This window comes from Pyrus communis, chromosome 11, assembly GCF_963583255.1.
Source record: "Pyrus communis chromosome 11, drPyrComm1.1, whole genome shotgun sequence".
In the NCBI taxonomy this organism is placed as follows: domain Eukaryota; kingdom Viridiplantae; phylum Streptophyta; class Magnoliopsida; order Rosales; family Rosaceae; genus Pyrus; species Pyrus communis.
Window position 1 is genome coordinate 19,447,502 of NC_084813.1, and position 25,078 is coordinate 19,472,579.

General features: G+C 36.5%; 3 protein-coding genes across 5 annotated transcripts; all 3 read left to right on the plus strand.

The window, feature by feature from the left end:
• Window positions 1-3,697: 3,697 nt before the first annotated feature.
• LOC137708118 (histidine kinase 2-like) lies at window positions 3,698-11,574 on the plus strand. Of its 2 annotated transcripts, none has more exons than XM_068447110.1 (14): window positions 3,698-4,514; window positions 4,850-5,086; window positions 5,575-6,063; window positions 6,271-6,546; window positions 6,925-7,094; window positions 7,215-7,427; window positions 7,531-7,717; window positions 7,884-7,935; window positions 8,025-8,254; window positions 8,353-8,451; window positions 8,720-9,384; window positions 9,801-10,301; window positions 10,385-10,768; window positions 10,884-11,574. In XM_068447110.1, the coding sequence occupies exons 1-13, from the start codon at window positions 4,203-4,205 to the stop codon at window positions 10,632-10,634; spliced, it is 3,681 nt and encodes a 1,226-aa protein (XP_068303211.1). In that variant the 5' UTR covers window positions 3,698-4,202; the 3' UTR covers window positions 10,635-10,768; window positions 10,884-11,574. The 2 variants fall into 2 exon arrangements, with proteins under 2 accessions (XP_068303211.1, XP_068303213.1); XM_068447112.1 differs by having other exon boundaries at window positions 5,599-6,063.
• Window positions 11,575-13,567: 1,993 nt separating this feature from the next.
• On the plus strand, window positions 13,568-14,357 carry LOC137749471 (major pollen allergen Ole e 10-like). Its single transcript, XM_068489567.1, has 2 exons — window positions 13,568-13,965; window positions 14,056-14,357. Exons 1-2 carry the CDS (start codon window positions 13,725-13,727, stop codon window positions 14,073-14,075), a joined length of 261 nt encoding a protein of 86 aa, XP_068345668.1. The 5' UTR covers window positions 13,568-13,724; the 3' UTR covers window positions 14,076-14,357.
• A 6,855-nt stretch (window positions 14,358-21,212) lies between these two features.
• LOC137708393 (scarecrow-like transcription factor PAT1) lies at window positions 21,213-25,039 on the plus strand. 2 transcript variants are annotated; one of them, XM_068447455.1, is made up of 3 exons: window positions 21,239-21,312; window positions 21,432-21,523; window positions 23,027-25,039. In XM_068447455.1, the coding sequence occupies exon 3, from the start codon at window positions 23,141-23,143 to the stop codon at window positions 24,794-24,796; it is 1,656 nt and encodes a 551-aa protein (XP_068303556.1). In that variant the 5' UTR covers window positions 21,239-21,312; window positions 21,432-21,523; window positions 23,027-23,140; the 3' UTR covers window positions 24,797-25,039. The 2 variants fall into 2 exon arrangements, with proteins under 2 accessions (XP_068303555.1, XP_068303556.1); XM_068447454.1 differs by lacking the exon at window positions 21,432-21,523 and having other exon boundaries at window positions 21,213-21,312.
• The last annotated feature ends 39 nt before the right edge of the window (window positions 25,040-25,078 follow it).

The following is a 25,078-nucleotide window of genomic DNA, read 5'->3' on the forward strand; positions in this document are numbered from 1 at the left end:
GCTTTTCTATCAATCTCTAATTCTAATTCCCACCCCACACCCCACAACCAATATGATATATATATATATATATATATATACCCCAGCCCCCTTGTGGCCCATAGAATGAGGAGGCATATTGTCTGCCCTCCTAATATGGTGTATTTTTCATGCTTTTCTATTTTGTGCGGTCACGGTTAAGTTATGTCAACATTTTATATTGATTTTTTTTATAGAGATAATAAGACAAAAAAAAAAGGAATATAAAATGTTGACGTGGTTTAACCATGACCGCACAAATAGAAGGGCATGAGAAGGGCACCATAACAGGAGGGCAGACAATCTGTCTCCATAGAAAGAGGATATATATATATATATATATATATATATATATATATATATAGTGGCTATCAATCTCTAATTCTAATTCCCCCCCCCCCAGATCAGGATCCTACCAAGGGATGTGGGCTGTTGGATGAAAATCCAACGGTTATAATTATTATAACTTTAAAAGGATCCCTTGTTTGTAACCTTGGATTTTCATCAAACGGCCCACATCTCTTGGTCATAAGGATCCTCTCCTTAAATTAGGAGAGGATCCTGGTCCCTCCCCCACAAACCAATCTGATATATATACCACCACCCCCCACCTTGTGGCCCATAGAAAGAGGTAGGTATATATATATATATGTTGTGGCCCATAGAAAGAGGTATATAAATATATATATATATATATATATGTTGTGGCCCATAGAAAGAGGTATATAAATATATATATATATATATATATATATATATATATATATATATATATATGTTGTGGCCCATAGAAAGAGGCATTTCTAAGATATGTACTTTGTAGTTTTCTGTCAATATAACTCTATTAAGCTAAAAGAAAAGTGAAACAAGATAAAAACAGTCAAACACTTGATGCCATTGTGTCAACGTGGCTTCAAGAATCTTTCTCCTTCTTCCTCTTTTTTAATTATATTTTAATCCTCGTAAGGATGTTTGGACTTAAATATAACTCTCATACACAAACTCTCAGCTACTTACTTGTGCAAAAATAATGTGCAGACAATAATTTCTATACCTAGCTCACATCCCATGCTATTTGAACTAGGTCTTGGAGCAAAATAATATTTTTAATAAATATATTGCTAATTGTGAGATTGAATAAATCACGAAGAAAAATGATAATCACACATTTTTTTTCTTTTCTTGGGCTCTTACAAATTTCTCTTTAATTATAGTTATCAGATTGAATAAATCACATGAATTAAACAACGAACATGATTAAACATGAATATATGTGGAAAATCAAAGTGCATGTGGTTATCATTTCTCAATCATAAAATAAAGGAAAGCACGAGCCAGCTTTTGATATTTGTAATCTATGCACAAAAATATATCCAAAAATTGTTGATATTACACAAACGAGCATACCTTTTGTCGAACAATTGATATCAAACGGGAAGCAATTGATGCATGACTTTAGATGGATCGGTAAATGTTTTTTATCACTTGAGTTAAAGGCCTAAATTTCAAAACAAACGAAGCCAAAGAAAGACGTAAAAAAAAAAAAAAAAAAAAAAAAAAAACAATGGTGCCGGAGAAGAAAAATACAAACTGAGGTGAAAAGAAGGTAAAATAAAATGGATAAAGTCAATGCCTAAAAAAATATCTTATGGTGTTCACTTCCAAGGATAAAATTAAAACCCATGATGTCTAGCTGTTTACTCCAAAATATATACTACCACAACAATATAAGGCCAAAAAAGTGGGGGAAAGAGTTGTACAATAAAATATAGAAGAGTTTGATGACTTTGTGCTGGTTTAAAAGTACTTTTAGAATAACTGAAAACATCTTTTATGAAATTAATTTTGAATTCCAAAAGCACTTTAAGTGTTTCTTGAAAGAAGCATTGAATACGTGCTTCTTGCAATCAATACTTAAAGTACTTTTTCGAAATCCGCTTGAATTTTTACTCAGAATTTGATTTAAAAAATATTTCATCTTTAGTCATTTTAAAAATATTTCTAAACAAATTTTATTTTTTATTTGTTGAGTCCCAAATTTGTCACATGATTGTATAGACCCTATCAATACTTAAGTAAAATAAGTAGCTTCTAACGATGGTCAAACTAATCATGGTTTTAATTTAATTGATAACGTATAACTCTAAATATAAACTAGAACAATCTAATCGATTAATTTAAAACAATGTTTTTATGTTTTAATCAAATTGGTCCCATTATATTTACATTGGCGGGTAAGGTATATAGCCGACATACACTTTCATGCAGATGCCCACCTCATTAAAATATATAATTAATTTAATTGAGAATCTTCACACATGGTGTACCCATTACCTCATTCCCCGAGTAATTGCCCTTTTTTTTTTCCCCCTAAAATACTAGCGTCACACAATTTATTTATTTATTTTTGTATTTTCTGAGACCAAATAATGTGGACGGTAAAATAATCAATATTAGATCTTAAATTTCTAAGTTTGTTTTCTTGTCTGTCGTATTATTTCAGAGAAAAAAAAATAAGAACAGAAAATGAAAGAAGAAACTGGAAGTCTGAGTGGAAGCCTCTCTTTCTCTCTCTCTCTCTACATTATATAGTAAGTCCGTATACCTGCATTGCAGCAGTGACAGATATCTTTAAACACCGAATGGTGGAGTCACTTTCAACTCTTACAAAAAAAAAAAAAAAAAATAATAATAATAATAATAATAATAAAAAAAAAATATTAGAGTGATCAAATTTTTTTTTTTTTTTTTTACTTTATAAATTACATGATATAAGGGTTAAGGTTTTAGAAAACTCTAGACGTTAGTCGGGCTGCAATCTTGACGGCCCTAGGCGGTGATAATGAGAACAATTAGTTGATGATTGGGCCTTTCTTTTAATGATTTAAAGAAAAAATTTAACTATTAATTGTTAAATCATGTAGTTTATAAAAAAAATTGTCTAAAAATTTGACATCCCAAAACAGAAAAATAAAGGGGTATTGGAAAGGCTGTGTTATTATTATGGAATTGTTTATATTTTGGCTAATTTTGATGTTGGGCGTTTGTTTGCTTTTGCTTAACCTTCCCCCCACTGGATGATGAGATAATGATGCCTCCAAACCTCAATTCAAAATGCTGGACACCAAGCTTAATAGAGAGAATAAGAGAGTGAGTGTGGGTCCGTATTCGCGCGTTTTTCGAGTCGTGTAATATGTCGTTTTCGAAATCAATTAAACATTGTGATAATTGGTGTCATTGAAATTTTATAGATATTAGACGAGTTTTGAGTCGTAGAACGTGTTCGAAATCGCTACTCATTATGAGTTAAAAAAGAAAATAAGCAATTTCTTTTATTAACTTGTTATTGGTTTGGGTTGGAATTTTATAGATATTCATACTTGTTTTGAGTCGTATAGTTACACCTCAAATTGTCATCAACATTGTAAGTTAGAAAAATGTGTGAAAAATACAAGCGAGTATATAATAATACTATCTTAACTAGAATTATATGAATATTCGTGCCGATTTCGGATCATATAATATGTAACGGCCACCCAAATATGTGGGGTTTAGAAAAGAGAAAAGAAGCCACATTTTTCTCACTCTGATAATTGGTTCCAGTTGGAATTCTATAGAAACCAACTCCAGTCCAATCAACCTTTCCTTTTTCTTTTTCTTTTAAAAATTTCTTTTTTTATGGGTGCAGGGTTTTTTGTCTATGAAAATAGAAAATGCATCACTATTGATGCTCCTTTTGGGTTCACAGAAGTGTGGGTGGTAGAAAGAGCCCTGATTCAGAAAAAGGCCAATTCTTTCCCTCTTCTCTCCTTAATGATTTCTGCACAGGTTGCCCAAATAATAACACTGCTCTGGCTCATCAGCTTCTTGGTTTGGCATGATTGGTAGCCCCCCCTTCAGGAAAAAAAGGTGTAAATTTGATGGGTTTTTCAAGCTTCCCAGATGTAAAGATTTGAACTTGAAAAGTGAAAAAAGCAGTGGAATTTGGAGCTGGGTTCCTGAAAGCTGAAGTGTGTTCCATGCAATTTCACATCTTCATTTAGATTTTTCACTAAGCATTGTTCTTGATGTGTTTTCTGAGCTGGGTTTGCTGAATATTTTGCTGGGTTTTCAGCATTTGGTGGTCAGATTTTGGTGACTAGTTGTGCTGCGGCTTCCAGAAATCTCTGTGGAGTTACATTAGCATGTATCTGAATTGTAGGGTATTCTCTGGTTTTAATGGCAGATTGCCCTTCAATCTTGACTTGAATAAGGCAATGGAGGCTTTGTATGGGACTAGCTGTACTAGAAGATGGAGAGGAAAGGTTCTAATTCTGGGGCTTGTGGGTTTTGTTACAATCATTTGGGGTTTCATGAGTTTCAATGATGGAAGTTTGGGGATGAGAGAGAAAGCTCCAGATATGGGTGGACAGAAAGCTTGGATCCTGCAGCAGCATTTCAATATCAGCAAGTCCCAGGTTCTCGCTTTCGCTTCGTTGTTCTCCGAATCAGATCAGGTAATGTGCTCATGACTTTTCTTAAACTTGCATCTATAAGCACTAGCTTTTCTCATTTAGTCTATTTGGTTTTGCAGCTTCTAATTCTTGAGAAAGTGCTTTACTTTAGAAATTTCTTATTTTGGTTTATGAATAGGTAGCAATTGAATAGTGAACTTTTGATCAATTGATTTCACCACTTATTTTTCCGGTTGGATGACACTTTAAGCATTCGTATGCAAGGTGCTTGAGACCGTTTCTGTGTATCAACAGGGGAAAACTGCATAGTTATGAGAAAAAGCTTTTACATGTCCCCTTTTTTCCTAATTCTTCTCACTCGTCTCCGTGCATTGCAGATAACATCCCTTGAATGTACCAAAGAACCAGGACCGCGAATGATGTTAAGTAATGTCATTTCCTGTTCTCTGAAGGTGCTATGTTCAGATGAGGAGGCAGAAAATGAAGAAGCCAAGGACCAATGCCTGGTCCAAAATGAGAACATGCCCAAGAAGCGTGATGTATCATTGCTTGAGGGCAAATCCGTATCATGCATCACGCAATCTACAGTTTCAGCAAATAGGATTTTTGGAAAGGTATAACTTTGATGCTTTATGGTTGTGTCGATTTGTCAGTGTTACAATTTAGGTTCCATAATTGCCATCGATGCTATGGGTACTGATACTTTACGTGACGTGCGTCACGTCAACCCCTTTCCTAATACATTGAATGGGGGAAAAAAAAAAAATGTTAACCAGGTTCAACACTGGAAAAGCTCAAATGAAGAAATATATTCTATGACAATTTCCTGTAGGAACTTCCTATCACAATTGCATATATATTTTTTCCCTATTTGAGTTGGTGCCGTGATGCCATGCCAGGACCATGCATCTAATACGGATACTAAAACCCTAATTTTTTTTTTCAGTGTGTGAAGAGGTGTAAAGGTGATAACTTTTCTGTGCAAAAAACTAACTTTTTAATGTAAATAATTTGTTTCCATATTACTATTCTGGAAAGAACAAATGCTAAACTCTTTGGTGATGGTTCAAAATATCTAAATGGTTTTTTGTTCTTTGATTAGAACAATTTGGGTTCTGTGGCACAGGATTGTGCAAAAGAGGACTTGCAGTTGCTTTGTACATTGGTAATACGATGGTGGTGGGCTTTTGTTGGAATGATCATGTGCTACAAACTGTCTGGTTTTTCTATGAAATTGTGGAGGAATAAAAAACAGAAGGTGGTTCAAAAGGTTAAAGAGCAGCCATTGCCTCGGAGGAAGCAGCCAGAGAAACTGCAACAGCAAGCCCAAAAGCCTCCTAAGGTTGCTGGCACGTGGAGGACGAATCTACTTATAGTATTTATCATATTTGGCTGCATTACATCATTGTGGTTACTGTGTCACTTACGTGCAAGAGATCATTTGTGGAGGGAAGAAACACTTTCCAACATGTGCGACGAACGAGCCCGGATGTTGCAGGATCAGTTTAATGTGAGCCTGAATCATGTTCATGCTTTAGCTATTCTTGTATCCACCTTTCACCATGGGAAACAACCTACGGCAATTGATCAGGTAATTTTCGTATCTACCTTTAGGTATGTAATTTGCCCCCCTAGATATGCCAGCTTCGTAGGCGCTTTGAGCAGGCAATTCAAGGATTTTATAATTTATACACCACTGAAAAGTAAGGAAAGGAAAAACTAATCAGTAACTTTACCGTTATCCAACTCTATTGGGTTATTAAGTGGTTTAACCTTGTGCATTTCTTTCTTTCCTCAGAAAACATTTGGTGAATATACAGAGAGAACATCTTTTGAGAGACCCCTTACGAGTGGTGTTGCTTATGCTTTGAAAGTTACTCATGCTGAGAGGGAACATTTTGAGAAGGAACATGGATGGACAATAAAAAAAATGGAAACTGAGGACCAGACTCTAGTCCAAGATTTTATTACAGAAAGCTTGGCCTCTGCGCCTATTCAAGATGAATATGCGCCCGTGATCTTTTCTCAAGAAACTGTCTCCCACATTGTCTCTATTGACATGATGTCTGGAAAGGTTCGATTTGTTAGCTTTTGACTTCAAGATTTGCTCCCCCTCTCTCCTTTCTCTCCTCTCTGCTTTTGTTAACAGTTTATTTATGAGCCTCTTTATCTGTGCCACATGCCTCAGACTAACCATGACTACCGTCACCTCCCTTGTTCTTGTGTACCCTTCACGCCAAATTAAACCTGTACGAGAAGGAAGAGATGGTACATTGATAATTTCATGACAGTGCTGCTCATTGATGTCACTAGACCATAATTCAACCTGCACAATTCAAAACTTATCAGCCGCTTCAAAAATTTACAACTACAAGCCATTCTTGCAAAAGCATATTATGTTGTCCGGTAACCATTCTTATAATGCTAATGTGAAATATTGCTAATTATATAGGAAGACCGTGAGAACATCTTGCGAGCAAGGGCAACTGGAAAGGGAGTACTGACATCCCCGTTTAAGCTATTGAAATCCAATCACCTGGGAGTTGTACTCACATTCGCAGTCTATAATGCTGATTTGCCTCCAGATGCCACACCAGAGCAACGTATTCAAGCCACTGTGGGGTAAATTTGTGGAGTTTTCTGGATTTCTATAACATGGCTTTGACTTATGTTTTTTGAATTATTTTGTGTCTAATATCTACAGGCTGAAATTGATTCATATACTGGTGCTTTCATAAATAGGTATCTAGGTGCATCTTATGATGTTCCATCGCTGGTGGAGAAGCTCTTGCACCAACTTGCCAGCAAGCAAACAATTGTTGTGAATGTTTATGATACAACTAATGCATCTGCTCCGATCAACATGTATGGTACTGATGTTGTTGATACTGGCCTGTTGGAAATTAGCAACCTTGATTTTGGGGATCCACAACGCAAACATGAAATGCACTGCAGGTTAGATTTCATATAACGTTAATTATTTATATCAGCCCAAATATGTGGAATTACTCTTCTTTTTCTTTTCCTCCTATCCAATACAATTCTCTTTCGGTTGCAGGTTTAAGCACAAACCTCCGTTTCCTTTGACAGCAGCAAGTGCATCAATAGGAGTCCTAGTCATTACCTTGCTAGTTAGTCATATTTTTTATGCGGCCATAAGCCGAATAGCGAAAGTGGAGGCAGACTATCGTGAGATGATGGAACTCAAAGTTCGTGCAGAAGCTGCTGATGTGGCCAAATCTCAGGTGTTTTTTTTTTCACATTAACTATAACAATATCCTATGATTGGAAGGTTCTCTCGTAAAATTGTCTCTGTCCCCGGTCTAAAAAAAAGTCCCAATTGTTTACTTATTCGTATATTATATAATGCTTCTTTATCAACCGGTGGCTGAACATCTCTCTCTTTTGCAGTTCCTTGCAACTGTTTCCCATGAGATCAGGACACCAATGAATGGTGTTTTAGGTAATGTAGAAGTTCTTCAGTGATGCATTCCATATCGTGCAAAACTTTCAAGGTTACATAATCTGATGATATTTTCAATCAAAATCCAGGCATGCTGCAAATGCTGATGGATACCGATCTAGGTCCAAACCAACAGGACTATGCTGAGACTGCTCATGCTAGCGGGAGAGAATTGATATCGCTGATAAATGAGGTTCTTGATCAGGCAAAAATTGAATCAGGCAGGCTGGAACTTGAAACCGTACCTTTTGATTTGCGTTCAGTGCTTGATAATGTTCTCTCACTTAACTCAGGAAAATCTAATGAGAAAGGAATTGAGGTAAAAACAACTTTTAACCTTTGTGTTTGGTGTATTCTTCTGTGGTTGTTACTGATATCAGTTCTTGTGGTTCGGGTTTTGTTTTGGGTGATAAAAAGTTGGCTGCTTATGTTTCCAATATGGTACCTGAAGTTGTCATTGGTGATCCTGGACGCTTTCGGCAGATAATTACAAATCTTGTTGGAAATTCAATTAAGGTTAGATATTTTCTTACTACTGGTTTGGTGATAACAACTTCCCTTTTTTCTGTCTTCTATTGAAATGAAAGGCTACCAGGTGCTAATAGAAATATAATTGAACTTTTACATGGTTAGATCCTCGGTCTCCATGAATTATGCTAAAAGGCAGATTAATCAGATGATTATGCTTAGAACTATCTGCAATGTTGTTTCACTTTTAATACTGTTTACTGGTTTCATTACGTACTCATTATGCTAATTGTCTGCTAATTTGTTTAAACTGTAGTTCACCCATGACAAAGGACACATATTTGTCTCAGTGCATCTGGTGGATGAAGTGAGGGCCCCACCTGATCTTATGGATGAAGTTCTAAGACAAGGCTTGAGCTTAGTTGGAGATGTCTCAAATAAAACTTATAATACCTTGAGTGGCTTTCCTGTTGTCAATAGATGGAAAAGCTGGGAAGGTTTTAAGTCAATACGCAGCACAACTCCGGTGGAATCTGATATGATCAAATTACTAGTAACAGTTGAGGATACAGGTGTAGGAATCCCGTTAGATGCGCAAAGTCGAATTTTCACACCTTTTATGCAGGCTGATAGTTCCACGTCTAGAACTTATGGCGGTACTGGAATAGGATTGAGCATTAGTGAACGTTTGGTAAATCTCATGAGTGGGGAGATAGGGTTTGTAAGCGAACCTGGCACTGGCAGTACCTTTTCATTTACGGGATCTTTTGGGAAGGGAGAAATAAGTTCCCTAGAGACAAAGTGGCACCAGTATGAACCAGCTGTCTCAGAGTTTCAAGGACTGAGAGCATTGATAATAGATAATAAAACCATCCGAACTGAGGTCACGAAATACCATATGCAGAGATTGGGAATATATGTGGATACAGTGTCCTGTCCGGAATCAGCATGCGTTTATCTATCTAGTGCCGGCAACACCAGGTGAATTTTACCTTTTCAATATAGTTTATATTGTAGTTGGTTTTATGTCCTGAAACAAATCATTAAAGACTCAAGGTCTTAACATTTTTCTGTTGCATTTAATTACCATGAACATGATAAAAGGATTTTCCTGCTAGGACTAGAATTCACGGCATCAACCACTTCACAGCTTTACAATTTTCTTCACTCTCTTTCACTTCTCTAAGAAAGTGATTTTGGTACGTGCAGTACATTAAACAACTTTTCTTTAAAGTGATTTGGGACAAGAAAAACTATATACATATTGTCCATACAACTATACAACTTAAATTATACAAGGAAAAAGGTAAGTGGTACTAATAAGATAAAGTTTGACTAATAACAGTAGAACTTGGATTTGATGTTTCTAATGCATCGTTAACTGTCTCTTTGTGCAGTCTTTCCACAGAGTTGGCCATGGTTGTTATTGACAAAGATGTTTGGGATAAAGAAGCTGGTATTATATTACATCATTCAATTAAAGAGCACAGGAAAAACAATGTGGAATCCCTCATAAACCTTCCGAAGATACTTCTCTTGGCTACCTCCATCACCCCTGTTGAACGCAATGTAGTCACATCTTTGGGTCTTGTAGATAAAGTATTGACAAAGCCACTTCGGTTAAGTGTCTTAATCGCTTGCTTTCAAGAAGCCCTTGGAAGTCGTAAGAAGAGGCTTCTAAATGCAAACAAACCAACTCTTGGAAAGTTACTGAGAGAGAGGAGAATTTTGGTTGTGGATGACAATGTAGTAAACAGAAGAGTGGCAGAAGGTGCTTTAAAGAAGTATGGAGCAATTGTCACCTGCGTGGAGAGTGGAAAGGCTGCTTTGTTGAAGCTTAAGCCACCCCACAACTTTGATGCTTGCTTTATGGATCTCCAGATGCCAGAAATGGACGGGTAATCAATCTGCCTGCTTTTCACTCTCTAATCAAAGGGCTCTTTAGCTTGGATTGCATTTTTAACCGTCTATAATTGTGCAGGTTTGAAGCGACTCGGCTCATCCGTGGTATGGAGAGTGAGGTAAATGAGACAATTGCAGCTGGGGAAGCATCAATTGAGATATTTGGCAATGTTGAAAATTGGCACACGCCAATATTGGCTATGACGGCTGATGTGATTCAGGCTTCAAATGAAGAGTGCATGAAATGTGGGATGGATGATTATGTGTCAAAGCCATTTGAAGAAGAACAACTGTATTCAGCAGTGGCACGTTTCTTTGAGTCTGGTTAATCAAGAGGGACTCCCTATTGATGTGGTTTTTCGTGGATTGATGCCATAGTGTCGTGGGCTCTCCAGTTAACACTGAGCCGCCCGGGCCCTGCCATGACCTGGTTGAGAGACAAATTTCCTAACTTCCAACCACGGTAATTTTCTAGCATCTCTCTTCTGCACATGTCAAAATATGTCATAACGCCTGCACCCCGCTGTTTTCAGTTGTTTCAGAAATGGTTTAATCACAACTCGTTTTGCTTCTCTCAGGAATACTGCGCATTAGGCCATGGAGAATGTATTCGTGTACGTGTGTATACTGGGAGACTGGCTGCCATCACTCGTCAGATCAAATACTATATGATCATCTGCCAAGCAAAATAAGAGAAATGGCCTTTGGTACATACCCTCTGCTCTTGTTTGTAGATTAGTGTCTGCCTTCCGCTTCCACCCAAAATTTTTCCCCTCCATTATTTGTATATTCTCCATTGTAGTATGTAGGTCGGGAATAAGAACAATGTAGTGCCAAAATCATCCATTTTTTGAAATCTGATGAGATGAATGAATCTTTCATCTTATCGGTGTTAGTAGAAGGTTGCAAGCTAATAAACCCGACCCCATGAAGGATGAAAGGTTATTTGTTCATTTTATCAGAGTCGATGATGGCTGCTTTGACATTCTACGCGTTGAGGGAGATCGAAGAAAATACGAAAGACTGTTGATAATCGGAGATAGAGAGCGTGTGCGCTTACGAGTTAGGTCTGAGAATGTGGTAGCATTGTGTTTCTTGAAATTTTTTGTAGAGGTATATACTTGTTTTTGTGTGTATATATTATGTAATGAAGATCATGTTGTAGGGGCATCTTCAGAGTACCACTGAGTGTAAAACATATGCGTTTCCTGTAATGCATATTTGCTTTCTCCATTGATATGGCCAAAAACTGATATGTAGGGTTCGTTTGATAACTATTTTTTGTTTTTAGTTTTCACTTGATTTGCTTGAGATGTGGAAAAAGTATATAAAAGAACGAGGGGACAAGACGGGTGCTGAGAGAGGGAGAGAGAACATAAAGAATGAATGAATGAAAACAAAATCTTGAAAGAAAAAAATTTGAAGTAGTTTTTGGTTTTCAATTTGTGTACCCCTTTCATTATATATATATATATATATATATATATATATATATATATATTCTTTTACTCCTCTTCTAACATTCTTCCTCCACTCTTTTTATTATTAAATCGATATACCAGCAATATTCTAAACTTGTATAGTTTAGAATTTTAGAAGAGGGGGATTCAAATTGAAGAGAAGGAGATTTGAACTTTAGATACAAACGAAGAACACCGTTGGCCTAACCAACTGTTTGCCTCCAAAGGAACAACTTATTTAACATAGTAATCACGCTACCACAAACATCATCAAAATTTCAGTATCCGTACATAGCTACTTTTTATCAAAATATGAAGCTTGCTAAAACTATAAAAGCAAGAACTCAAAGAAGCTAAACTAAAGCAGACAAAAACCGCACAAACAACTAAAATTCCCGCACAACGACAATCAAACATAATCTGTATCGGAGCCCATTATTTGGGTACTACTTGAACGTAATACAACATAAAACTGAATTAGGATTAACATTTTCAGAAGAAAGAGGAAAAAAAAGAGTTAAAATCTGTGTGTCTCAAGGTGGCCCTCGCCAGTCGCCATTGCCGCCACTTCTTCCTAATTTTCTCATCACAGTTACAGGCCTTACATGGACACCTGCGTCTTAGCATTTTCTTAAAACAGCCATAACATTGATACTTGATCTCTCGAGAATCCATTCGTAATGCAAGAGAGAGATGGAGAACGAATGCGGTTGCGGTTGCTTCAAGTAACACGAACGGCTTTGAGAGTAATCAACAATTTGACAACTAAAAACTGAGCTAAACTGGTTATATATGCCAGTAAGCATATATATTATATCTGAAATAAAAACCCTAATTGCAAAAGGAAATATAACGCCACAAAAGGAAAACATAAGGCTCCCTGAACGGCTTTGTTGTGTTTGACGTTGGTGGATATTTATGTTGAATTGTTTACCCACATAGTTAAAAGTATGAATCTCACATGTCAGCTTATAACATTTCGGTTGGAAGAAATATTGCTATTTTTCGGTTCCACATGGCATTCCATATCACATTTGACACGTCTGTTGAAGATGCTGTTAAGCCACCACAACATATTTAGTAACAATTTTCAAGTCTCCACCCAGTCACCTAATTAAAACACCACTTACAAGACACCAAAATGATACAGAATATTAAACTTCACAACAAAATTCATATGGAATTCTGTTAAAATTTACTCAAGTCTCTGTGAAGCCATTAACATACTCCAGTTATCATAATCCTTATTGAATACACCCCCTAAAACATAACCTAAGATACATAAATGTTCAATTCAATTATTGACGAAATGGTCAAACACCAAAATACTAAAAGCCTTGTTGAATAGACCCCCTTATGCACTGTATCAGTTTTTATGTTTACCCGAAATCAATTTTTTGTCTTCATAACACGGCAAGGTGTCCTCCTCTTGCATCTGCACAAATTTTAAAAGTTTTACCCCAACAGATAATGAGAAATATTAAGAGACTTTTTTTAAAGTGAGATTCTTCATGGATTCTCTGTTATTTAATAGTTTGATTTTAATTTCTGTGCCAGCATTATAAGATATTTTGCAAAAAATATGAGATGACAAAGAGTTCATAAAAATCTCATTTTTAAGAGTCTTGTTAGCATTTATCAGTACATAACATATATGGAGGTGGATCTGGTCCTGACCACCGAGACTTTCATTTGGATAGGTTCTCTCTCTCTCTCTCTCTCTCTCTCTCTCTCTCTCTCTCTCTCAAATGTCGAATTTTCTTATAAGGGTAATAACTGCATTGTTCGTTCTCTAAGTTGCTCCACTCAAATCAGGTAACCTAATCACACAGCTTTTGAGCTTCACGTCCATGTACGATGCATATAAATTCAGTCTTCATATAACCCTAAAAAAATACTTCATGAAAAGGTGGAACTAGTTAATATGTATAACTTGTATTCTACTACCATTGTCACTTAATGCGTGTTTGTGAGCGCACAATACTATATTTTTCAGCTACGGAGTTCGAGCGATGGTGCATCACCGACGAGCAGACGCCGGACGATGAGTTGCAGGCGACAATGGATTGGGCTTGTGGGGGAGGAGGAGGTGCAGATTGTAGCAAGATTCGGGTGAACCAAGCTTGCTATTTCCCAAACACTCTGAAAGACCATGCTTCCTATGCATTCAACAGCTACTTCCAAAGATTCAAACACAAAGGTGCGGATCTTGCTAATTCAAGGGTGCTGCTCTAATTGCAGAACTTGATCCCAGTAAGTACTTGATTATCTTTTTTCTTTCTGTTTTCAGCACAAACCCACAAAGAGTGAAGAAGGGAGCATGTGACATGTCCATACAAATGTTGGTGGTTGGCCATGAGATGTGAGAGATTTGGTTGCCAAACGTGATTAGTTGTTTCGTAAGAGAAAAACTTGGTAGGGGCACCTGATCGGGTCATTCGTAAGAACCCTCTCATAAATATATAAGATTATGTATTTTAGTCTCATATGGTGTGAGAGATGTCCTAGCCATGCAACCCCACCGAATATCTTCTCGTTTCTTAGAATCTTAGGCACCATTAAGTATTGCATTTTGTTTTGTTAAATTTTCGACGTCGGATTCTTACAGTTTTCAACAGAAACATCAAAGAATATCTCATATTCTGTAATTTCTCAATGACAAATGAATTCAATTCATGGTAAACTTAATGTGCCAAGACCTCTTATGTTTGAATTCAAAATTCAAAGCACAACTGCAGGTGCAAGACTCCAAGTAGCTCCCTTGTCATAAGAAGTTGAGCTTCTGTGAAATTGGGCCCTTGGGCTCCAACATTTGAGGGCTTTGGTTCCTGGTTATGCTCTCACTAACTAACACAGTGCATTGCTTTTGTGTTTTGTGTCCTTCGACTAACCTTTTGTACAAGCAATAACATGGAAAGGAGAATGAACACAAAACTTCAAATGCAGTGGTGAATGCTCTTTAACGGCTCGTGCTTCAATATTAATACACATGCAAATTTTAGGTTCATTACTTTTTTCATGGACATGTTGTATTTACCTTGTCCCTTGTATTAGTCAAATAGATAAAGATCTCGAGCGACATTGAGTAAGAAAATCCAACAACTAGGTCCACAAATTTAGACAAAAATCAAGTTCTTGTGTTGGGAAATCGAAAAGGGCAGATGGAGGGGACCTACATGTGACCTAAAATGCAAAACAAAATTGGGGTTTGGACCAGTTTTGAGTTTGAAGGGTCTGCAAAGGCAAAGGCAAAGCCTGCAACTTTGGGGGAAGATGAGAAGATGAGGACAAAAATTGAAAAATACAAAGCATGCAAAGGCAGAACATTAAACATTTGGTGCTGTCAATCTCCCAAAAGCCGTAACATGGTCGGCGTGATGATAGGGAATGCACGTACAACAAAGTCAAGGTTTCATTGTGGCTTTTGCTCGTCACTCCACTTAGCTAAAGGCATATGGGTCTTTGGACTCTTGAATTCGGACAGTATTATTCGGCCCGATGTAAAACTACCCGATTCTTGTTTGTTTTTTAAAATTGTCTGAGTTGGACTCGGCTGGTGTAAAATTAAGTCCAAAGCCGAGTCCATATTTCTTATGTGTGTGTAACTCGGCTCTGACCGTTTAATAATTTGTCTTAGCATTTGTCACTTTATTAGTGGTTCACAATGAAACACATGAACCAACATTTTATTATTTATATATGTCCAACCCTAAGAAGTAAAACAACAATTAAACTTCTTCAAACAAAGAGTCTTAAGAATCTTTTTAAAACATGTGTTGGTATTAGTTTTATTAGAAGTAATTCTTTCGTAATAGAAACACATAGAGATTGTTTTATATTGTTGTTTTGTTATACGGCATATGATTGAAAACAGATTAATTCAACCCGTAGGAACTAGACCTTATCAAACGGATCCAAAGGAGCCAGTTCTACTAATAAAATATATAACCCGAACCGGCTCAGGACTTGTTAAAAAAAAAGTCAAATCCGGATCTACAAAAAATAGACCCAACTCGACCTGCATCCACCCCGACTTAGCTACAAAGAAAGTAGCAAAACGATTGATGCTACAACCAATTCTTTGTGCTCTCATGAGTGATTATTAATCGTTAATATATTGTAAGACTAGTTTATGTCAACGACATACAGTCATCCAAATATAGACGATCGACAAATGTAATCTGCCCAAAGAGATATGACATATCGTAGATAGCCTTCCTCCTCAATGGGACCAAATTGTACGAAGTTCTTTAGGTACGATCCTAGGGACGTTTTAGGATACAACTTAGGCATATAATTGCACCCTTAAATTTGTTAAGTTTTGTTTAACTTAACATAGTCCAAAATCAAATGTTTTTATTGAAAGCTTTGGTCAATTAGAAGACAATATTAATTTCATACTCCAATACTGTAGGAACTCCCAACTCCCACCTACAATAACCTAGCTGCTAGCTAGGTCTAGTATTGGGGTCCACAAAAATCATTACTTCAAACAAATGTTGAATACTTTTGCTTTGTGTCTATATGTTATGGATGCTGGACTGCGTGTACAATTTATAGAAAATGAACTGTTTTGATTATTAAATACGGTTTCGAGATAGGATGTATCTTCACTTAAAAGTGATATCCTATATCTATATGTTATGGATGTTGGATTGCGTTTACTTTCTATGAAAAATGAAATATTTTAATTATTAAATGTGATTTCGAGACAAGATGCTCAATTAAATTTTAATTTGCGAACATCCTTGCTCGAAAGTGATATCCTATATGTAGATGCATGTATCAATGTTTGATTTGTGAATTTATTGGATGCAAACGATGAAAGCACAAAAATAAAACCACTTGAGAAGATTAGAGGTCCTTTTCCCTTGAGTCATGAGCTAATGCTTATACTTACTTGAAGCAAAATAATACACCCCCCCCCCCCCCCCTCTCTCTCTCTCTCTCTCTCTCTCTCTCTCTCTCTCTAAACAAAAACAAAATGCCAAATGGGGGAACGAAGAAAGGGTGACTGAAGATAAGAGATGGTGGGGCCATTAGAGGGGACAAGGAAGCAACAAGATTCCCTTTTTGCTCAACTTCTCTTGCAAATTTGATTCCGCAGATTTACATAAATCTTAAATCATATCTAGGGATGAGAATCACTTGCAGGAAGGATAAACATTGTTTGATTCAATGTCTGAAAGTCTTTCGGGGTTTATCTCTTTTTTTAATGAGGAAGATGAAGGATTAGGCGAATCAAATTATTCATAAAACTTAATCATAGAACTATAAATGTAGTCTTACTTTTTAACACGCGCAAAGTTATCATAAAGAACAAAGATCTGAGTTTTAACCGTCAATTACAAAGTAAATTACTTCATTCCCCTCAGCATATATATATATATATATATATATATACATATTTAGCTAAAGGTTAATAAAATATTTACTAATTATTCATAAATCAATACTCAATTTTCTTTTAGGAAATAATCAATCAAATATTTATAATAATTATTCATAAATCAATGAAGCATGTCACATGAGTTTAAGCGAGTTAGAAAATAACTATTATACCATTATACCCTTCTCTCTTAACTTTATTTCTTTTTCTTTTTTCTTTTTTTATGTTCTTCCCTCTCTGATTCTTATCTACTCCCTATCAAAACTCGTTGCCTAGCTCCAAATCTTAACAGCCCCTCAAGGTAGAACCTGATAAGGGTTCGTACCATGAAAAGTAAAGTTGACCCCATGGAAATTTTTTCATATTAATTAGAACCATATATATGGCCAGTAGAGATATATATGGCTTAGAAAATATAGATCACAAAACAACCTAACTAGAACCAAATTTTCCATGAGAGGCTACATAAAACTAACAACACTTTCCATTGTGCAAATTAGTAATATCCTCCCAAGTGCAAATCAATAATATCCATCATTTTCTCTTTCGTTTGTTTATGTATCCCTTTAACTTTTTTTTGGGACGTGTTTCAATTGTAAAAGAAAAATAAATATAAAGTTTGTGTTAGCGATATTAATATTGTATGTCTGAATCCATTAACGTAAAAGCACAGAACATGAAATAGACACTGCAACGAAGTGTCTGAATACACAGATCAAGAAGCAAACATTACGTTGCAATGTCTGAATCCACAAACCTATTTGAAAACGAATGTAGAATCACAAAACAGGAAACAGATGCTGCAACGAAGTGTTTGAATCCACCAACCTATTTGAATCTCAATGCACAATCATAGAACAGGAAACAAACACTGCAACGAAGTGTCTGAATCCATAGAACAAGAAACAGATAATGCATTGCAGTGTTTGAATCTACAAACCTATTTGAATCTAAATGTAAAATCACAGAACACAGGACATGACGATTAAACTAAATGACATAACCACCATGAGTAAACATACATAGAGCCAACAAATATGCTGAAACATACTAAATTTGTTATATGCCCAAACCGATTTTAACATTCAAACAAGCTCAAATTCAAAACCAAAAGTTATAGTGTGCAAAATTACACCAAATCTCTCAAAACCATAACTCAAATAACCTAAAACATAAAAATTGAAGAACAAGAATAAAATAGGAAGAAACAAATTACCTTGATCGTGATTTTTCAGTCGCAAGTGCGAATTGTTTGTCTGATGATGAAGGTGGTAGGAGGCAATGGAGGTTGAAGGTGTTGTGAGGCCGAAAAATGGAGACTGAAGGTGGTGGGAGGCAGGGGAGGTTGAAGTCTGAGACTGTTTTATGGCTACTATGCAATTTACAATGAGGGAGATGGAAAATTTTGGTGTTTTAAATGATAATGGCATCATTTGTAATTTTAATTTGATTGAGGTGTTTTAATGTATCTTATAGTCTCATTGACCTATTGTTAATATCATAACTTTTAATTGATATATATATATATGTGTGTGTGTGTGTGTGTGTAATGGAGATTAGTTGTGGAGTCCACATCATATCGAATTTTAACAATCTGAACCGTTTATATTTCAAGTTGTACCTCATAGATCATTCTTACAAAATATTAGCCAAATCGGAAATATTTAAGATATCTAATGGAGTTCAAAGAAATGAACGAATACTTTGTTATACAAGAAACAATAAAATTTGATTTTGATAATTAAATAGGCAAATGATTTCAGATTGAATTAAATTTTTGCAAGGATATTCTATGAATTAAGACTAACAAAATAGACAATTCAGATTGTTAAAATTCAATGTGAAATGGGCTCCACACCTAATCTTCATTTTTTTTCAAAAAATGAGGATCGCTTTGTGATTTCTGCAATCATAATTTTCCAACTTTCAAATAAATATTGTATTTTATGTATTAGCATGCGCATAAAGTGCTTGACCAAAAATAAGCACTTCGAATACCCAAGTCCCAACAACGAGGAAGGAATTTTAGGGTTTGAATAACATAGTTTTTTTTTTCTTCTTCTTTCATTTGATAAGTGTTGGACGACTAACAATTTCAGAGTCAGTTGATTTGAAGTAGAATTGATGTTTAAATGATAACCCAGAAAATAAACGTTTCAGAACCCTCAAACTCTAAAGTTCACTGACCAAAAAATTCATACTGTTTATGAGAGAGAGATTGTATGTAAGGTGCCAATAGATTAGGCTAATGGAAATTGAATAATTTAAACTGAGTACTCTAAATTTATCAATTTGTGAGCTCTGGAGTGTGAAATCCGGAGAGAATCTCAATCTTTTTTTAGGAAAGACAAAGAAGGTCAAGTGGAAGGCACTACTTTGAACTTTCCTACGTCATCTTAATTTATCACTTTAATTACCATAATAAGGTTCTCTCCATGCTCAACCGTGTGTGTCACTTTCTAATATACATAATATAACGTGTGTATCACTTTCTCATATATATATATATATATATATATATATATATCACTTTCTCATATATATAACTTGGTAATTAGTCCCACTAAACCCTGAACCTTACCATGCTACCCTTCCGCTTACAACAAAATTAGCCCACTACTTCTAGATTAAATTGAATTTAGCTTGTGAATAATGCTAATAGCAGTCTTATGTCAGTTGGACATACGCTCGTAGACTCATTTAGACCGTTAACACGATACAGGAACATGGATGATATTAACTTGTGAATAACGCTATAACTAGCAGTTTTATGTTTGTTGGACGTATGCTGGTGGATTCATTCAAACCGTTAATACGACAGGGGAATGGGGTTGATTTTGGAGTCAGGATCATAATCACTGTTCTAAAAATTTATGCCTAGCACTGCCTACGCTGTTGGCCACTGTCTCCATTAGTCCCTATGTGTTTGAAAGCCTAGCTTGCCTAAACCTGCCTAAACCCTCATAGGCACTCGCCTAGGTTGCGACCTGACTTAGATAGAAAAATCAATAACTTTTATTTTGCATTTTATTTTTTCAATAAAATGTAAGAAATTTGTTGAATACTTGGATGAATGCTTATTATATGTTTTTTCCCCATGTTTTCAATATGTTCAAATACTTTATAATCTATTTGTCATTTTTTAAATAAAAATCTATAAGTCATTTTTTTTTGCAACTTATGTAGTCCAATACAATTATGTGTTTTATTTTTTTAAGTATAAATATGTACTTATTTATACAATATATAATAAATTTACTTAAATCCGTTTAGGCCCCTCCTAGATCCCGCCTAGCCGCTTAGGCACTAAACCCCAGCCTGCTGTGACCAGCGCTAGGGTCTTGCAAAACCTTGACCATAATATTTAGATCAACCAACCAACATAATCTGTATATAGAAGGAATTTGCAAGTGAGGAGCATGGCTGACTTGCTTGACCAAGAAGCAATAACAAAACTGAAATCAGCCGTTGGATTAGTTGATGTCATGCTGACTTGCTCCATGTGCATGTGAGAGGGAAAATAAACCAGCTCATCTAAAAGACTAAAATGATCAATCCAAGTATAAGCAAGCAACAAGCAAGCAACACATGGCTTAGTTATACTAATCTAAAGGGTATATTGGTAAAATCAGTATCGATCAAACTTAAACATGTGGTTAGATATTGTAAGTGATAGAATAACTTTATTAAAACGGCCCACTAAAATTCTGATATTCGTTACTTCCATTGGTCATGAAAAAAGGTATACTGGTCTCATTATTACTTTATTAGTATCTTATTTTATACAATTGTAAGCCAAATTAAATCATAGGATTTGCTAAAGAAAATTAAATTATAGGAAGCAGAGTTTGAACAAAATTGTATACTGAGAGCACATCCGTTCTAATTAATATGATCGCCTTTCTGGTTTTTAGGTGTTAGGTTGGACATGGAGCATGTGGTTGTTGCAGTGAGGGGTTATACAACTTGCAGACAAATAAATCCCACTGGTAGTAATGTAATTTCACAATATTTAAAGGGCTTTTTCTAAATCAGAATTTTTTATATTCCACAGGTGGGTTCTCTTCTTCTTCTCTCTCTCTCTCACCGAGTCACTCCCACTGTCAGAAAAAGACTGGTCTGGGGTGGAATTCCAAGCTTCAAATTCATTCAAACAAGGTATTCCTATTCCTTTCAACCAAAGACTTGGTATTTTCAAATTGGAAGTCACCATTTACTAATTTTTCCATTCAAATCCTCTGTTTTAAATTGGCCATTCTGGTGGTGTTGCAAACCAGTCATTTCCTTTTTGGGAATGTTTTGAGCTCTGAGTTGTGTTTTCATGGAGGATTCTCTGTTACTTGAAATGGGTTGGTGATGTTGCTTTAAGGTATATCATATACAAACTTTGCTCTCCTTTTGGTGGATTTCGTGGCGCTCTGTTTTCGATATCTGTGTTTTTTCTCTTTCTGGAAAGACTGAAGCTTCAAGTATGAAACTCTTGTTTTTGTTGAGAGTTGGTGGCCCTTTTGCTTTATGAACTATACATTTGATTGTTTGTGGAAAGTTTCAAACTTTATCATTGGCTTCAAACCAATGGGGTTTCTCAAAAATCGAAAATTTGGGTTCGAATTCAATGGTGTTGGAGCCAGAAATTAAGGGCTCGTTACGAAGTGTTTTTAAAATGACTGAAAGCGTTTTTAGTGAAAATATTTTTGGGTTTATAAAACACTAGAAGTGCTTCCAGCAGAAAGCACTAGTTATGTGCTTCTTGTGTGCGTTTCCAGGATTCACTTGCATTTTTCGTAAGGATTGGTTCCAAACATATTTTTAACAAAAGTGCTTTTAGTCATTTTAAAAAGTGCTTTTAGTCATTTTAGAAGCACTTCCAAACGAGCACTAAGCTGTTTCTGTTTTCCTGAGTGCTTTGGGATGATGATTTGGTGGTGAAATGGTCATTATTTGTTTAACTTCCTGATTCTATAGTTAAAGTATTAATTTGAATTCACCGCGGTTATTTCTTTTGTGATTCATTTGGCTGGAGAGTTTCGTACTTTTTTTCGTTGTCGAAATGGAAAGAATGTGGAAGTAGAGAGTGGTTAAAGGGTTAGAGAAGAGAGTTGTTGGGAGAAAGGCTAATCTTGTTAATTGGAAGTTTACCGTTGAGATTTGAGATCATTTGGTTTTATAGTTTATTGGAAATTAGGCTAATATTGCACCAGTAATTGTATGATCATTGTCAATTTATGTTTTTTGAAACTTTTTAATCTCCTTTAATTGCATAATCATATTGATGGATTGGATGGATTGGTTCTCTACCGGTTTTCATGTGTCATGTTCATCATTTTAGATTCTTTTGACATGTTTTTTTTTTCTGTTTATGTAGGTTTTTTACGATTTGTTAGCGTTTTTCTTCACTTTACATACGCTTATCTGGTCGTGTAATTGTGGTTGCATTCTTGCTATACTTGATTATTGGTGAATAAACTCCAGGTTGGAAACACCAAGGAATTAAAACAACAGGTTTTGTACTTGCTTTCTTAACTGCTGAGATCAATAAGTTTGAGGTTGAAATTGTGAAATTGTTCTCAAAAGATTTACCTTTATTTTGCTAATGCAAATTTCTTTAATTGTTCTCTAACTAAAATTGTTAGTGAACTATTAGGCTGTCATGCACCGTCTTTTCCATTTACGAGAACTCCACTTCAGCCTCTCCTAACTCCGAATTGCATACTGACTAAATCTTATCATTTTTCCTCATGCTTTTCGCTCATCCTTGCGTTATTGCACAGATCTCGTTATTTTTTTCCTGCAGATTATGCTGGTTCTGTATTATGTCGTGCCCTCTTTGTTCCATATGTCTGTGTAACCAAGGTCTCTTATTGTCATACAGATAATGCTTCTGGCAAGCGAATTCGAAGGCTCCTTTACAGCTCTGACGAAGTTTGGATAACACATATAGAAGGACACTTTGTGGCAACAGAGTCAACAATCAGACTACTCTTCAATGCAAGCATCGAAGCAGCAGAGAAGTTCAGGGATGTCAAACCGGTTGCATTATCAGCCAATCCAAGAAGTAGAAGCCTACTGCTTGCCTCGGTTCCAAACTTTGGACCCCCAGCTACACTACAACGAGAGCTGCCAAAGTACCCACCTCCCAATGCAGAGTTTCGGCTACTGCACTTTGGAGTCTTCCTGGTCCGATGGTAGCTACACCATTTATAACTCCCCATCAAATGTCAGCTTCTCACCTAGTGGAAGCCCAATGTCACAGCAAGACTCTCATTCATATCCGTCTGAGCGGTTTCATTCCCCTGACCAGACCTACAGCCCTCCGATAAGTGGATCCTGCATAACTGATGATGCACCTGACTTCAAGTACAAGCTGAAACAATTAGAAACTGTAATGCTGGGTCCTGATTCCAATATTCTTGATAACTATTGCATCAATATCCCAAATGGAGCGAGCAATACCCTGCCAGACACAGACAGCTGGGGACAGATTATGGAATCAATCTCTAAAAAGGATTTGAAGCAAGTCCTCATCTTCTTCGCAAAAGCAGTAGCTGATAATGATCTGTTAATGGCACAATGGATGAAAGATGAGTTACGCCAGATGGTATCAGTTTCAGGTGAACCGATTCAGAGGTTGGGGGCATACTTGCTGGAAGGATTAGTTGCACGGAAGGCATCCTCAGGGAGTAACATTTACAAAGCACTGAGATGCAAAGAACCAGCGAGTTCCGAACTCCTCTCTTACATGCACATTCTTTATGAGGTTTGTCCCTACTTCAAGTTTGGGTACATGTCTGCAAATGGAGCCATTGCAGAAGCCATGAAGGACGAGAACCGAGTTCACATCATTGATTTCCAAATTGGTCAGGGGAGTCAGTGGATCACTCTAATCCAGGCTTTTGCATCCAGACCTGGTGGACCACCCCATATCCGTATAACAGGTATTGACGACTCCATGTCAGCTTATGCCCGTGGAGGAGGACTAAATATTGTGGGAAAAAGGCTGTCTAAACTTGCTGAGTTGTTTAAGGTGCCGTTTGAGTTTCATGCTGCAGCCATGTCTGGCTGCGACGTTCAGCTGGAGCATCTTGGTGTTCGACCTGGGGAGGCTTTGGCTATGAACTTTGCATTCATGCTGCACCACATGCCAGACGAGAGTGTCAGCACTCAGAACCATCGGGATAGGCTGTTGAGGTTGGTTAAGAGCTTGTCTCCGAAAGTGGTGACCCTCGTTGAGCAAGAATCTAACACAAATACTGCTGCATTTTATCCACGCTTTGTAGAAACTCTAGATTACTACACAGCTATGTTTGAGTCAATTGATGTTACTCTTCCGAGGGATCACAGGGAGCGGATCAATGTGGAGCAACACTGCTTGGCTAGGGAGGTTGTTAACATAATAGCGTGTGAGGGCATTGAGAGGGTGGAAAGACACGAACTTCTTGGGAAATGGAGGTTGCGTTTCGCAATGGCTGGATTTACACCATACCCTCTAAGCTCATTGGTAAATGCCACCATTAAGACGCTGCTAGAGAACTACTCTGACAAATATCGACTTGAAGAGCGAGATGGAGCACTCTATCTTGGCTGGAAGAACAGAGATTTGGTTGCTTCTTGTGCATGGAGGTGCAAACCGAGCACGAATTGATGCTTCTTTTTCAGAATGGAGGTGAGGCAAGCTTAGAGAACAGAACATGTTTTTTCATGTGTTCGTACAATTGTAAGCTGCCAACTGTTGTAAGGAGCCATTTCATGGTTGTCTCAGAGAGAGAGAGAGAGAGAGAGAGAGAGAGAGTTGGCCTGGATTGGCCAAATGTTTTTTTTTTCCTTCCTTTTTTTAAGGAAGTTTAAGTCTAAATACCATCAAATAAAGAGAACTGAAGGAAAGGATTGGGAGATTTCTTTTCCATGTTCATCATACTCTAATTAC